Source organism: Enhydra lutris, unplaced genomic scaffold (genome assembly GCF_002288905.1).
Source record: "Enhydra lutris kenyoni isolate GAN:26980312 unplaced genomic scaffold, ASM228890v2 scaffoldscaffold22, whole genome shotgun sequence".
NCBI classification, from domain to species: Eukaryota; Metazoa; Chordata; class Mammalia; order Carnivora; family Mustelidae; genus Enhydra; species Enhydra lutris.
The window spans coordinates 5,489,268-5,504,268 of NW_019154106.1; the positions used below are offsets into that span (position 1 = coordinate 5,489,268).

The 15,001-nt window shown below is 55.6% G+C and overlaps 1 protein-coding gene across 1 annotated transcript; it reads right to left on the reverse strand.

Moving 5' to 3' along the window:
• Positions 1–963: 963 nt before the first annotated feature.
• Positions 964–14,779, reverse strand: LOC111150170 (synaptotagmin 12). Its single transcript, XM_022507569.1, has 7 exons — positions 14,746–14,779; positions 11,067–11,260; positions 8,536–8,928; positions 5,381–5,596; positions 4,616–4,736; positions 3,588–3,721; positions 964–2,169 (listed from the first exon to the last, which is right to left on the reverse strand). The coding sequence occupies exons 1-7, from the start codon at positions 14,777–14,779 to the stop codon at positions 1,996–1,998; spliced, it is 1,266 nt and encodes a 421-aa protein (XP_022363277.1). The 3' UTR covers positions 964–1,995.
• Between the last annotated feature and the right edge of the window lie 222 nt (positions 14,780–15,001).

Sequence of the window (15,001 nt, forward strand, 5' to 3'; positions counted from 1 at the left end):
CAGTCCGATGGCATTGCTTCTTGTGCTAGACTCCCAGCCAGCCAGAGGCCTCCTTCCCTTCTGGGTACTCAGCAGCAGGGCAGTCTGCTCAGAGTAACCCACACAGAGACCCAAGTCCCCATTCCTGGAGTAGAGACAAAGGTGATTTGGGGCCGAGCAAGGCTCCCTGGAAGCCCCCTCCTTCCTGCCCCAGCTTTATTTTGGTTCTGGAATCATTCCAGTCAGCAGACTCGGTCCCCACCGTGCCCGTCCCGGGTCCACAGTCCACATTTCATGCAGTTAGAGGGAGGGAAAGAGGGGGAAGAGAAGGTGGGTGTAAAGGCTGCCCTGGGGCAGAAACGGTCTGGGTCTCCCCGGCTGCAGAGGCTCCTCCGCTGTGCCCCTGACCTCCGTGGCGGGCCATGCAGACCTTCCGGTGCTGGCCACAGGGCTGGGCCACAGTTCTGCCTCCAGTCCCATGACTGGGCTCTCCCAGAGGCACTGGGGGTGACGGCTTGGGCCTAGGTCTCCATAGCTCACCAGGGCCTGTGGCAGCCCGAGAGCCCCTGTGTTGACCTGTGGGTGGCCCCGGGGAGCGGATGCTGCTGCAGGCCACCCTCCCCACCCCCACCCCCCAGCTGCCTGCTTCTCACGCACAGGGGCTGCCGCAGCCGGAGAGTGTGCGCTCTCCTCCTCCAGCTGGGGTGGGTGGTAGCTGAAGCCCTGGTGGGGGGCCAAACAGTCCAGCCCCTTTTTTTCTGGTCAGGATCCCTCCAGGGGGCCAATCACACAACAGGGCTCCTCAGGCCATTAGGCTGGACACTCCAGAAGCCACGACGTGCTTGGAGTCTGCCCCTGCTCACCGCTCTCCTTTCTCCCCTCCAGTTTTCTCCAGATGGAGGAAGGCTCCCTGCTCTCCTAACTAACTCCTTGCCTAAGAATCTCAGGGTTTGCTTCTGGAACTTGACCTAGGACCCCCAGTGTCCCCTCCTTCCCAGTCTGGCATTCAAACCCTTCCTTCTCACCCCCCCCCAATCTGGATGCCCCTTGACTTCCCCTCCCTGCCCCTGCTCAGGCCACCCCTTTCCTCCCACCCCTGCAGTGTCTTCTGGCCCCACTACCCACTGGCTACCCACAGGCTGAGGCATCTCTCTTCCCAATAGGGCCTGGCCTGGAGGTATAGAGCCAATGCCTAATCCAGTGGAGACCAAACGCAGGGACCTGGCTCGGGCCTCTCAGGATCTCTGGGCCTTGCCAGGGTTATGTATGGAGGGAGCAGATTTCATGGAGCGTGATTCCGGAGTCAGCCTGGTCTCCTGGTCACTTCTCCTGCCCAGAGAAAGGTCGTTGTGTCCACTCCAGTAGGCTGAGGACAGTTAGTGACAGGAAAGTTCCTGTCCCTGCCTTGCTGGGGCTGGCTGCCTGCATGGGACACACTCTGTTCTTTCCCTGCCCCTCAGGGCATGGCTCCCATCCTGTCCTCGCAGCCCCCAGAGCTCTGCCATGGTGGCATTCAGCACTGAGCAGAACCCCAGGACAGGGGAGTCTTGTCTTCCGGACATCCTAAGGGCCGTGTCCTCTTCATGACATGTCTGTGGTATCTAGCACAGCATCTGGCCCCCGAGACTCACGCGTTTCCCCGTACATGACCCCGCTTAGCACTGGTCTCCCAGCAGGGTGGGATGTGGAGAGCCCTGAGAGACCAAGCCCCAATGCCCCAGGCCGAGGAACAGGCTGTATGGGGATCTCAAAGTGGGAGCACAATGAGCCAGTGCCAGGCTGCCTTCCATGGGTCATGGCCCAGCCCCAGCAGGCCCTCTGTGGGAGAAAACCTTGGGTCCCTAGACACCTGGCCAGGCCCGCTTCTCCACTGCAGTCTGGACAGAAGGACCAAGATGGCTCATGGGGGCTCCGGCAGGGGACCCCAACATTCATGGCTCCCGCTGGACTAGGGAGGGGCATTAGAGCTGAGCATGGGCCAGGCTCAGTGCCCACCCCGGCCCGTCGTGCCAGCTGCTAGTTTCGCCGAACAGGGTGCCACATGGACACAGGCCTGCGCAGAGTGGCCAGCATCTGGTTCCAGTGCGTGGTGCCCATGCCGCTGGCGGACGGCCCAATGATGACATGGCCCACGTTGTCCCCTCGGCCGTCGCTGCTACTCTCAGCCACTGTCACACGGAGAGACAGGTCCTGGGGAGGAAGTGACATGGGTGCTAGGGACAGGGTGCCAGGCTCCAGCAGGGGGCCCGGTGTGACTCCCTGAATCCTTACACCCGATCTGCGTAGCCCCCAGGCTTCTGTTCCTATCTCCCTACACAGCGGCGGCATTGGATTCCCAGGTTCAAACACCAGCCTCCCCACGCGCCTTGCTATGTGACCTTGGGCAGTGAATTGGGCTCTTTCCACCTTAGTTCCCCGTCTGGGAAATGGTAATTCTATTAGTTCCTACCTGTTCTGGGGGAAAAAAAAAGGTTAAAATGTGTCAAGTGCTTAGAACAGCCTGCACACGGAGCATTTTAGATGTCTCATTATTCTTAATATAATCACATGTTGGACTCAGAGCTGAGGAAGGAAAAGAATGTGCTTGAGATCAAAGTGGTTGAGCTTGAAACTAAAACCCAGCCTGACCTCCTTCCTCCTCCTCCTCCTCGTGCTCCTCCTTCCCCACCTTCCCTCCTGGTCCCGAGAGGTCTCCCACCCTTGGAGGCTGTGGAATAGGGACACTGCGGCCACTGGGGGTGGGAGAAGAGGGGGGCAGGTGGACAGTCTGTCCTATGAGGGTGGCAGGAAGGCAACACCGGTGCCAACCAGCGATGCTGGGATGTTTGCCTGCCTTGGGGACTCTGGGAGTGAGGCTGACTTCTGGGCTTTCAAATTCAGGGGGGGTGTCAGAGTTGGCGGGTTCCCACAGCCCCATGGATAAGGGGCAGGTTTCGGCTCAAGGCACAAAAGGCCATTCTCACTGTCAGGGATGCCCAGGGACGGAAGGACAGAGTGAGGGGAGGTGGTAAGCTCCCCATCCTCTGAGGCATGCCAGCAGGGCCACTGGTGAGGCACAGGCCATATCCTCTGTAACCCCCCAGGTTTGGTCTGTGGTATCTGTACTGGGGCCGGGGGGGGGGGGTCTCCCTGGATCACATGACCTTCTGAAAGCCACGGAAGTGTGGGCAGGGCTGAGCAGGGCCTCTGCAGATAGCCTCCAGAGAGTTAGGGCCAGCACTGTGGGCCCTTGGCTTAGCCCTGGCTCATCTCCAAGGCCTTTGTTGCTCCTACCGGAAACTGTCTTAGCTTAGCTCCCCCCTCCTGCAAAAGCCTCCCCTGACCACCAAAGTCTGGCATGCTCTTGGAGGATTAAGATTGTCTGGGGACCTTCTGCCTGTCCCTTGTGAGCACCAAGGAAGCAGCGCCTGCGTCCCCAGCACCCACCATAGGGCCGGTAGCTGGTGGGTGCTCCGTAAATGCCTCACCACTAGAAAGGTGAGGGCATGAGGCAAACCATTGGCATCTGCAGGAGCCCTGAGATGCAAGGTCGGTGTGGCTGGAGTGGCCCCAGAGTCCCCGGGGTGACCAGGCCTGGGCTCTCACACCTGAGCTGGTCCCCCCCTCACCTGGAGCACGATGGCTGGCACCGAGAAGATCATGGCTTCGTTGAACACCGGGTTGGGGTCATCCCTCTTCACAGCCGTCTTCTTTTTGCTCATCTTCCTCCCATCCTGAAGCAGGTACACCTTGACAAAGGGGTCTGTGGGCGAGCGAGAGGTGGGGGTCAGGGCCACACTCCCTTGGCATAGGCCTGCCCAGTCCTAGTGGCCCACTGGCTCCACACAGCCAAACCTTCATGGCTGCTACCATCCCCTGCCATCCTGCCATTGGGTCTTTAGTTCTTTCCTATTTTACAGATGAGAAAACTGAGGCTCGTGCATGAGTCAGGAAAAGAGCCGGGCTTGGGGCTCAGGGAGCCCACCTCCCGGCCCCCGCACGCACTCCCCGCCCATGGCGCTCGGCACACTCCGCAGACCTACCACTTCTCATTCTATAATGAGCACAGACGTCAGCCCTGAGTCACCCTGTACCCGTTCTGTGGAGCCTGACTTTGAAATAACAAGTCACTCACTGCTTGTCACCCTCCACCCATTGGGTGTCCTTGCTGTACCCGCCTGGACCCTGGATTCCCCCTCCCCGCCAGGTCCCAGCAGGTCAGGCTCCAGACCCTCAGTCCTCTGTTTCCAGTTCTGTTCCTGCAGACGGTGGGAGGCAGCAGGTCCTGCCCGGCACCCAAACCATCCTGGGGGCCCTGGGTCCTGTCTGGGATCTGGGACGCAGCCCAGCTCCTCATGAATTCTAGTTCTGGAAAGCGGGCATCCACCTTGGTTTCTTCCCCATGCCCCAGCCTCCTGCTCAGATTCCCGTCTGCCCCTCACGGGGGTTCCCTGCCACCCTCGCTGCGCTCAGCCTTCCGCAGCCAGACTGCTTTCCCCGCTGTGCACGGCTCCTGAGCTCAGCCAACACCGGGGGGGGGAGGGGCCAGGCGCTGTACCCCCACACCTGCTGCTGCTCCCGGGGGCCCCCTGCTTAGCAGGGGGCCACCGCTCCCACCAGCCCACACGAAGGAGCCGGGCAGCCAGCCAGGCCTTACCTGCTGTGGTCTTGTCATTGGTCCAGATGAGATTTTTGGCTTTTACCACCACGACCGTGAGGCGCTCAGCTGTTGGGAGGTAGCTCAGGGACAGCAAGATCTCACCCACAGCATCAGCAGCCTGGAGGACACGTGAGTGACTTGAGGGGCCCAGGGCAAGGCAGAAGCTTCCTTCTCCACTGAGAACTTGTTGCTCCTGCCCTTCCACCAGGCACTGGGCCAGTGGGATTGAGAAAGGGACCCCAGTCCCGCATCCCATGAAGGGTACACCATCCCTCCCTCGTATAGGGGGTGGGCCCTGCCTTGGAAGGAGGGCCAGAGGGCACCTGTCAAATGTGGCCACCCAATGCAGGTAGGGTCCCTCCTTCCAGCCCATGGAAAACGTTCCATGGAGTAGCACACAGAGGTCCCAGCGGACCAGGACGGGTAGACCATTTACTTGAGTAAGAGTGATGGTCCCCAAGCCGTCCTACGCCTATAAAGGTAAACCGCAGCTCGGCCTCTGTCTGCATGATCCCCGTTAGCGCCAGAGCACCTCCCCAGCAGAAACCCTCTAAGGAGGAGAGTGTCTGAAGGTTTGGTGGCTGGCGCAGTGAACAGCAGTGAGAGCATCTTCATTTCATGCAGTAAACAGAGTATTCCTGAATGCGGCACAGGCCTCTTTCTCTCATCCCCTAAAGAACGGCGGGGTGGGGGCGCTTATGGACGGCGGGGTCTCCCCGCTGCAAGAGGCATGTGTGACCCTCTCTCCATGGGCGGACTGACCTTGTTCTGGTCCTGGAGGTAGAGCCAGCCGCTGAAGGGCTGCAGGGGGAGGTCGAGGACAGAGAGCTTCAGCTCGACCACGCCCGTGCTGACCTTCCGCTCGTCCTCATCGATGCCAAACACAGAAAACCGCAGGCTCTTCTCCTCCAGGGCGGCAGGGTCCAGGGGGATGGAGAACTTCTCATCAAAGAAGATGGAGTAGGCATTCCTCTGGATCTGCAGAGAGAAAGGGACACGGAGGGAGCTCTGACTCTGGGGAAGGGGTGGCAGTCAGGGGCCTGTGAAGCCATGGTGGGGAGAGAGCACTGGACAGAGAGTCCAGAGGCCTGGGCAAGTGCCCTGGCTCTGCTGCGCACCACCCCCCTGCCCAGCCTCAATGCCAATTCTTCCTTTGGGGGTTTAGCCCTGAGGACTTTTTTTTAAGGTGGGCTCCATGCCCACCGTGGGGCTTGAACTCATGACCCTGAGATTAAGAGTCTTGTGCTCTATCAACTGAGTTAGTCAGGCACCCCAGCCTTGGGGATTTAAAGGCCCCCGTCTTCCTCTCTGTGGTGGCCAATCTGGTAGCCTGGCATTTGAAGCTTCCATAATCAGACACCAACGAATTCCCACACTCAGTGCCCATGGCTCCATAAAACCCTTGTGATGTTTGCTGAACTGGTCTCCTCTCTCTTATACCAGTTCAGCTCTAGGCTGGGGTGTGCAGTAAGTACAGAAAATCGTGGAGCTGAGAACCACTGATGTCCCAGCCCTTCAGAGCCTGGCCCCGGATGGCCTGAACATTGTGGGATGGATGGATGGATAGGTGGATGGATGAATGGATGGAGTGACGAGGTGAGGCTGGGCAGACTCTGCTTCCAAGACCAGTCCTACCTGGTGGGTGCCTTTGGCCTCCTCCCAGGAAGCCATGGGCAGGCCCCCTGGGAAGGTGCCCTAGCGGGCACAGCTCCCCTGTCCATTGGGGGCTGCCTTAGTCACTGCCTGGCAATATTCAGGGAGGAGCTCTCATCCCTGGAAACTTGCCTGAAGCTGGGGGGTTGCCCAGCCTGGGGGCAGCCACCTACTTGCTAGGACTGGCTGGGTTGCAATGCTGAGAAGCCTGCCTTCTCGGGAATAAATTCGCCAACAGCTCCGGGTGCACTGAAGCATACTCTTTGGTCCCTGCCTGGGTTGTGGGAAGGTTCCTTTGCCACTGCTCCCTGGGAGCCACGTTCCCCAGCCAGTTCCTTGCTTGAGGATCTTCACGGACTCCTTCCCCGTGGGATAAAGTCCACCCCTGATCTTGACCTTGGCCTCCAGGCTCTTCATGATCTCCCTCCTCCTGCCAAATGAGCCACTTTGCTGTCCCCTGCCTGCAGGGGTTCGGGTTCCCTGACCATGCATTCTCTGTGTGTTGTGCTTTATGAGCACATGGGGGGAGGAAAATGGGAACTCCAGGGCCAAGTCCTGGATCTCCGGCTCACTTGCTGGCATAGTGTTGGGCAAAGCACTCTCTTGAACCTCTTCATCTGTAAGAGGGCCTTGGTCCATCCCACTGGGGCTAATGAGAGAGTCACAGATGTAGGGACTCGGTGAACCAGATTCTCAGCACACACCAGGCTGTGGTGGTTCCTGTCCACCAATGTCCCCGCTCAAGGAAGGTATCCGGAACCACCCAGGATCTTCTAGGCAGTCCAGGTCATCGGCAGCCTGGATCCAGGCTCAGCAGGGACACTCCATGGTCCTGAGGTACAATCTATTGTATCCCCTCCTCAAGGATTACAGTCCCCATTTGAGAGATGGGGAAACCGTGTCACAGAGAGCTTACATGATTTATCCAAGGTCATGCTGCTAGGAAGCGGAAAACTGCTACTGGAACCAGACAGTGAGCTTTTAGGGTCCTGCTCCTCACCACCCACTGGACGGCCTCTCTTGGGTCCCACACGTACTGGGCTGTGGTCAGGGACCTGGAGTGGGGGGGGGCAGCGTGGGGGTGGGAGAGGGATGACAGTGTCCACCACAGAGGGACAGTCAACTTCAGCGTGGTAAGAGTGACTGGACACAGGCAGGTTTCTGAGGAGTCAGAAACCACTTGGTCCTGCAAGCCCGCAGGTTCCTCCTACTCCAGTTAGAGGCCACGGGGTGTCTACCTTGCCCACCTCAGAGGACTCCCAGCCATGGCTTCTGGAGCCTTTTACCCCTAATCCAGCCTGGAGGGGAGTGTGTCTCATGAAGGCTTGGCTCCCTCCTGGCAAAACAGAGGGGACCCTTGAAAGATAGCCTGGTGTGGGAGGGTGCTGAGTGTCTCCCCCCACTCTCCCCACCCTGCTCTCGACCCCAGGAACTGACCTCTATGGGTTGATCGACAGGCTCCCTTAGCCTCTGGCTCCTGGTGGAGTCAGACAGGGGGAGTCACTCAAGGGAAATCAGAGGTCAGAGGTGGGGGTGCTTATTCCCTAGGTCCTTCTCTGCAGTACTGCTGTGGTCTGACCATGTGTGTCCCTTGACCAAAGGGCACAGAGCCTATCAACGTGGCCCCTCCACATGCCTTTCTTCCTTTGGGGCCAGTAGTCTCCCCTTCCCCTTATCCCTTCAGAAGAGGGAGCCACTCTATCTTTGAGGTCATCCTATACCCCACCCACACCATTGTTTTGTGTGTGTGTGTGTGTGTTTTAAAGATTTATTTATTTATTTTAGGGAACGGGGGCAGGGAGGAAGACAGAGGCGCAGAGGAAGAGAGAGAGACAGAATCCTAAGCAGACTCCCCACTGAGTGTGGAGCCTGACACGGGGCTCGATTCCACGACCCTGAGATCATGACCTGAACCTAAATCAAAAGTCGGAAGCTTAACCAACTTAGCCCCCCAAGCGCCCCTCCCCACACGATCGTTAACAGTCCTGTTATCGAGCTCTCCACAAGTGAGCCAACTTGAACATGTCATCCCTCTTCTGCCAGGACCCTAAGCTGACCCAGGGGACAGGAGCGGAAACGGACAATTACCACACACGGGGCTGCTGGGGTAGGACTGCCGAGAACCGCGCCTGGTACCTCAGGTCCTTCAGCTCTGGGATTAGCATCTAAAGCTGCCCTGTGGCACCTTCCTCACATCCAGCCTGGCCCTGCAGACCTGCCTGCCCGGGGAGGACCTCCGAGAGCCCAGAGCGCACCCCACTTACCCGGGAGATGCCCACGATCTGCTCGTCGGGCAGCAGGCTGACGCGCATGAAGCAGGACTCGAAGCCGGCTTCTTCCCGCTCCAGGAGGTCCTTGCCCTGCAGCACGGCCACGTGGAGGGTGTGCGAGGCCGTGTCGTAGTCCATCCTCACCTCCACCTGGCCCAGCGTGAAGTCCTGCCCGAAGGTGTTGCTCACGGAGGAGATGGAGTTCAGCGAGTCAGCTGACTGCGACTTGTGGAGGGTCCCGTAGGGGGCCAGGTCCAGCTCCCGGCCCATCAGCTCCAGTGGTCCCAGCTCGCTGATGCTCTCAAAGGTGTCCTCAATGCTGAGGCTGCCTTTGCGGCTGGGTGGTCCCCGCGTGCTGGCCCGTGGGGCATTCCAGGCAGGCACTCTCTGGGGGTGAGAAAAAGGGACACGGGAGCCTCACAAATGCAAAGGCATGGTCTTGTGAGCCTGGTCTAGTCGAGGCACCTCTAGTTCCCCTTTTGCAGGAACGATGCATGCCTTAGTCCGGTGTTTTTAAAGATTTACTTACTTGTTTGAGGGTGGAGAGAAAGAGAGAGAGAGAGAGAGAGAGAAGAGCACAAGCAGGGGGAGGAGCAGAGGGAGAGAACATCCACGCAGACCCCCACTGAACATGGGGCCTGGTGCGGGGCTCGATCTCACAACCCATGCGATCAGGACCTGAGTCTGATGCTCAACCGACTGAGCCCCCCAGATGCCCCAGGAAGGTCCTGGCTTAATGCTCTTTTGTGTCACTCTGTTTTCTTTCCCTAACCACAAGGAAGAAAGCTTTTTCTCAAAATGTTTAGTGATGCAGACTGAGTTCCGTACATAAAGATGTTCACTGCAGTGATGTTTATGAAAAGCGAAAGTAGTTCGCAATCTAAGTTTCTAGCACAAGGGCAAGGGGTAAGAATACTAGGGCAGAGCCGTTCAACAGATGATCAAGCAGCCTCAAAGGATGTTTACCAAAATATCTACAAAAGGGGAAGTCTTCCAAGTTGGGTAACGTTCGCCCTAATATTCAAAATTTTCTTTTCTCTAAATTGACCTTGGGATTTGAGAACCCAAAAGCCTTTGTGCCATCAGCATCTCCCAAGCGGCTGCACAGTCTTCATTACCATAATTTTTAACGGGCCCCAACCTGTCATTGAGTGGATAGCTGTGATTTACTTTACTGTCCCCCACTGCTGGACATTTACGTTGTTGCTTATTTTTCACGATGAGAGATAACGCAGCATCAAATAGCTTTCTTAAAACCCTAGCTCAGAGGACACGGTCCTTTTGCAAGCGGTTGACCTATGTGGCCAAAATACTTTTTGGAAAAGTTGTGCCAAGGTACAGTACCCCCCAGCAGAATGGGAGATAGTCCCCTCGCACCCCAAATGAATGAGCGTGTGGGGCCCCTATCCGGTAACAGATTCTGGCTGTGTTCTCTGGAACTCGACAGGATGTTAGAAAAATTCTCTGCCAAGTGTCTAATGATGAAACATTCAGCAATATACACTGAGAGCCCTAAAAAATGTTTGTCCTCCCTGACACAGGAATTCCACATCTGGGCATCCACTCAAAGTACATAATTCCAAATGAAGACAAAGTTTTATATATAAAATATTCACTGAATTATTTATAATGGCACTTAGGAAATCATGGCACATACATAAAAAGGAACCTGAACCGGCCATTAAAATGATGTTTACGGGGCCCCTGGGTGGCTTAGTTGGTTAAGCATCCGACTCTCGGTTTCGGCTCAGGTCATGATCTCAGGGTCATGCGGAGTCTGCTTAAGACTGTCTCTCTCCATCTGCCCCTCCCCCCTGCTTTCTCTCTCTAAAATAAATTAATAAATCTTTTTAAAAATGATGGTTTATGACGGGGGCTCAACAATATAGGAAAATGTTTTAGCTGTGAGATAAAAAGAGCAGGGTATAAAATTTTATGTAGAAATGACACCCATTGTATAAAAACTATGCATGGAAAAAAGACTGGAGGGTAGATTAAAAGTACTGGAATGAAATCAAAATGTTAGTGGTTAAAATACAGCTCACAGTTATTTGCCCCTGGGTGGTAGCATGTGGAGAGAGGTTTTCTTATTTGTATTTTCCTGTAGTTTCCACAGGATGGTTTTTATTTTATTTTATTATTTTGTTTTTTTAAAAAGATTTATTTATTTATTCGACAGAGGGAGAGAGAGAGAGTGCACAGCAGGGGGCTCAGCAGGCAGAGAGAGAGGGAGAAGCAGGCTCCCCACTGCGCAGGGAACCTGATATGGGGCTCGATCCAGGGATCATGACCTGAGCAGAATGCAGACGCCCAACCGACTGAGCCACCCAGGTGCCCCACACAGGATGGTTTTTAAAATTGAAAGCATTCATTCCCTCACTAAGTGTCCCCTGGTTTCGCACCACTGGGCTGTGGTGGAGATACGGAGTGGGACAAGGGTCCCTGGTCACCGGAGGAAGTTAACCAGGAGAGAACAAGGGACTGGGGAGGGAGGGGATGCCGTCTTGAGAGAGCGGAAACCTCACCTTCTGCTTGGCCTCTGCGTAGGTCTCCCCGTACTTCTGCTGAAGGTACCTGTAGTCGTAGTTTGGGAATGGGGAGGGGCTGGGGAAGCTCCCCGATGTCCAGAGCTTCCACAGGCTCACAGCTGCAATTCCCAGCAGTGCCAGGGCCCCAGCAGTGTAGACACCCACCTCCCAGCCAGGGGGGCTCTTGATGACTGCAAGGTAAGGGCAGCCTCTCATTAGTAGGCTCTGGGGTTCCCCGGTGCTTACAGACTCCCACCCACGGAGCAGGGAGTTCAGCACTGACTTCCTTATTCACTGCACAAATATTTACTGAGCCGCTACTATGAGCCAGGCTCCATGCAGGGTGCTACGGGATCCAGGATTGAATAAGACATATGTACGCTATGATTTCTGCTTCCATCTCCTTTTCTACAAAAGCATCCATTTCTACCGGAACAGGATGGTGGTGGGGACTGGCTTGGCTAGATCAGATGAAGAGCTGTGAACGATGGTTAAACATTCCCTAGGCTTTGAATAAATAGGGTTAATTTCCCCCCTTTTGAGTTCTCTGACCTTACAGCCTTCAAAAGACCTCTTGCCGCCAGGTAATCAAAGCCACCTTTTGAGGTCTGAAGGAAGAGGGAAAGGGTTTGGGGAAAAGAAGAAATTACCCCATTTTTGCCTCACCGTCATGTAGAACAACCCAAAGTCTATCAATTGATAGACGGATAAATAAAATCTCCATCCACGCAACATACTATAATGTGGCAACACAAAGGTTTTGGTTGCAACATACACCTTGCAACATACATGACCCATGAAAACGTCATGCTAAGCGAAAGAAGCCAGTCACCAAAAAACACATGTTGTAGGACTCTACTTACATGAAATGTCTAGAATAGGTAAATGCCTACAGACAGTTGGTTAGTGATTGTCTAGGGGGACAAGGGGGCAATGAGAATACAGGGTTGCTTTGGAGAATGATAAGCAGATTCTCAAAGTTGAAAGTGTTGATGGGTATAAAATATGTTAAATCCACTGAATTGTACGTCTTAAGCGGGTAAATTGTATGTGAATTTTATCTCAATAAAGCTCTTATAAAAAAAAAAAAAGGCTCAGCCAGGAGTGAGATGTAGCTTTCCGGCTGTGCAGGGCTTGGGGACAAATCCAGACGCTTAATGCTCTCTCTCTGCTGATAAGTAAAGAACTTTCCCTATCTGAGCCTCACTGGCCCCAGACATAGTAACAAACCACCCCTCACCAGTGTTGGGTGAGCTCTCACCTATCAGAAGTGACCTTCTGCCGGCAAACATAATTCTCTGCACCATTATCAGGGCTGCTTCTATGCTCAGTTCAAATGGGGAAACTGAGGTGCACAAAGGATAAAGAAATTGCCCAAGGTCACAGAGCCAGGAGGGGGTGGTCCTGGGATTTCAACTCTGCCAGCCAGACTTGAGAGCAAGCAGGAGTCACCATGGCCCCACCCAGCCTCCACCCAGCACAGCTCTGAAGCAGCAAGGCGAAAAGAGTTGGGGAGGGCATTTCATGTGTGGAGATTCATCACTGCAACGTCTGTTGAGCACCTACTGTGTGCGAACACTCTGGAGGGAGTCAGCCCCAGGCTCAGTCCCTGTCCTTAAGTAGCTCACAGTCTAGGGATGAGATAAGTAGGCTAAATAGACAAAAACAGAGTGATGAGGACAATCCAGGAGGGCTTCCTGGAGGAAAGACAGCCAGGCTGAGATACAAGGGAGGAGCAAGAAATGTGCCAGGCCAAGGCGCCAGGGACTGGGAGTTTAGGACAAGAAGAGGAGAGGGTGTCCAAAGCCAGAAGCATTCAGAGTGTCCAGTGGGGGAGAGAGAGTGGGGCATTTGGGGCTGGGGATTTCCTTGCTACCCCTTCCCTGAAGCCAGGCTGTCCTGTGCTGCCACACAGCAGCAGCAGCAGTCCCGCTGGCAGTGGGAGGCCTCAGCCTACCCCTGCTCTCCTGAGACGCACCAACTCTAGCCAGAAGCCATAACACCAACGCACTCTGGAGAAGAGCAGGGCCAGCCTGTATCCCCGGCATTTATCCAGCAAGCACATCCTATGAGCTCCCGACCTCCACCTGCTAGAGGAGGAGAGCTGAGGCTGGGAGAGGCTGAGAGCCTGCCCAGCCACCGGCCAAAGGCCCTGGGGTAGGAAACACAGAGCCTCACCAGTCTGAGCTGGAGCCTTCCCACCCAGAGAATGGAGATGACCACCCCGCCGCCTGCCGCCCCCACCCCCCAAGCATACGGTCCCGTCCTGGGGAATTTATCTTGCGGAAAAAAATCCCAGGAAGTTTTATATCTGGTGTGAATCATCAAGGCTGTATTTATAACCGCAGAAAACTGGAAACAGCCTGCCGGGGTCACTGGGGCCAGGTGGTGCTAACTAGGGAGGGAAATACCACTGGCCTTTGAGAATGGAAGTCATTAGGATGTCACTGCGGCAAAGCAGGAAGACGTGTCATGCATTGCCAGAAGAAAAAAAGATGAATTCACGACATGGTCCAGCCACACAGTTTTGACGTAAACATCACACAGCCTATGGACAAGGGCTGGGCGGGACCAGGGACAGATGAGAGGGGCGGGAGATCAGGACGGAGGAGCTGTGAGCAAACCCGGAGTTCTGACCTCTGTTGACAGAACATCATTTGTGGGCTAACCAAAACCACAACAGAGATCTACAGAGGGCCCCAGGCAAGCCCTGCAGAGCCAGGAAAGTTATGGGAGTCTGGTGAATAAGGGATGGCCTAGGAATGGGTCTGGTGAACTGGAGAGTGAGGGCACACGTGAGGAGCTCTGGCCCGGGATGCTCCAGGGATGGCTCCCAGCAGGGCCAGTGGTTGTGGGGGCGGGCGAGCAGGTGGGCACTGAAGTCTGAGGTCCCTGTGGATGATGGGCAAGGCCATGTGCACAGCAGAGCCAGGCTCTCCTGAGAGGGAGGATCCCGGGGTGGCTGAGGGCCTGAAGCCAGAGTCCTGGTTGGCAGAAAGGTGGGCAGGAGAGGAACAGCCCCAGGACGGTGACGCAAAATGATGCCTATTAATGCGAATTTATTTATTCATTTTATTGCCTGCCAGCCTCGGGGGTATGGGGAGAATTCCCAAGGGAAGCGAGCACTCTGCTGGGACCAGAAATGAGGAGGAGGCAGCAGCGTCAGAGTGGCACATAATAAAAGCTTCCTTGACTGTCGACTATTTGCCAGGCCCCTGTCCAGCACTTGTTTGTAGATTAGCCACTGAGACCCCAGGAGATGAGGGGCCGAGGAGGTGTTGGCGGCCTGCCAGTCTGGAGCTAGATCTGCCTCGGGGACATCCCACTGGTCTCGAGGGCTTGGCCAGGCGGAGGCAGGGAAGGACTCTGGGCAAAGGAAAGGGCATATGCAAAGACCTGAGTTGGCACTAAGCTCGGTTACTGAATCTTCCCAGCAGTCCTTGAGGGAGGCCTCACTTCCCCCATTTTGCAGATGAGTAAGTAGAAGCCCAGAGAGGTTTTTGTCACTCGTCCAAGGCCATGCCAGGTCCTAGCCCAGTGTCCCCAAGGCTGTGTGACCTTGGGTAAGTCCCTCTCCTTACTGCTAAAATAGGGCCATTACTGGCATCCCACTGACACCCCCACCCCAGGCCTTATGGGAGGGCCCGGTGAGGTGACAGCTTCTGCTGGGACTCACCGCTCAGGTGGTATTCAGCCACGTCCATGGCCATGGTGATGCCTGCTGCAGCAGCTGGGCCTGCAAGGGGAAAGACAGTCAGCAGAGGGGGCTTTGGAGGGCCACCAACCCGAACCCTATGCCTTGACCTCCCTGATGCCTGTGGGCCTGTCTGGAGCTCACATTCACCTGTGAGGAGAGCTCAGCCAAAGGTAGGCTTTTAAATGGCATTTTCATTTTTTTTTTATTTAATTTTTTAAATTTTATTTATAAAAAA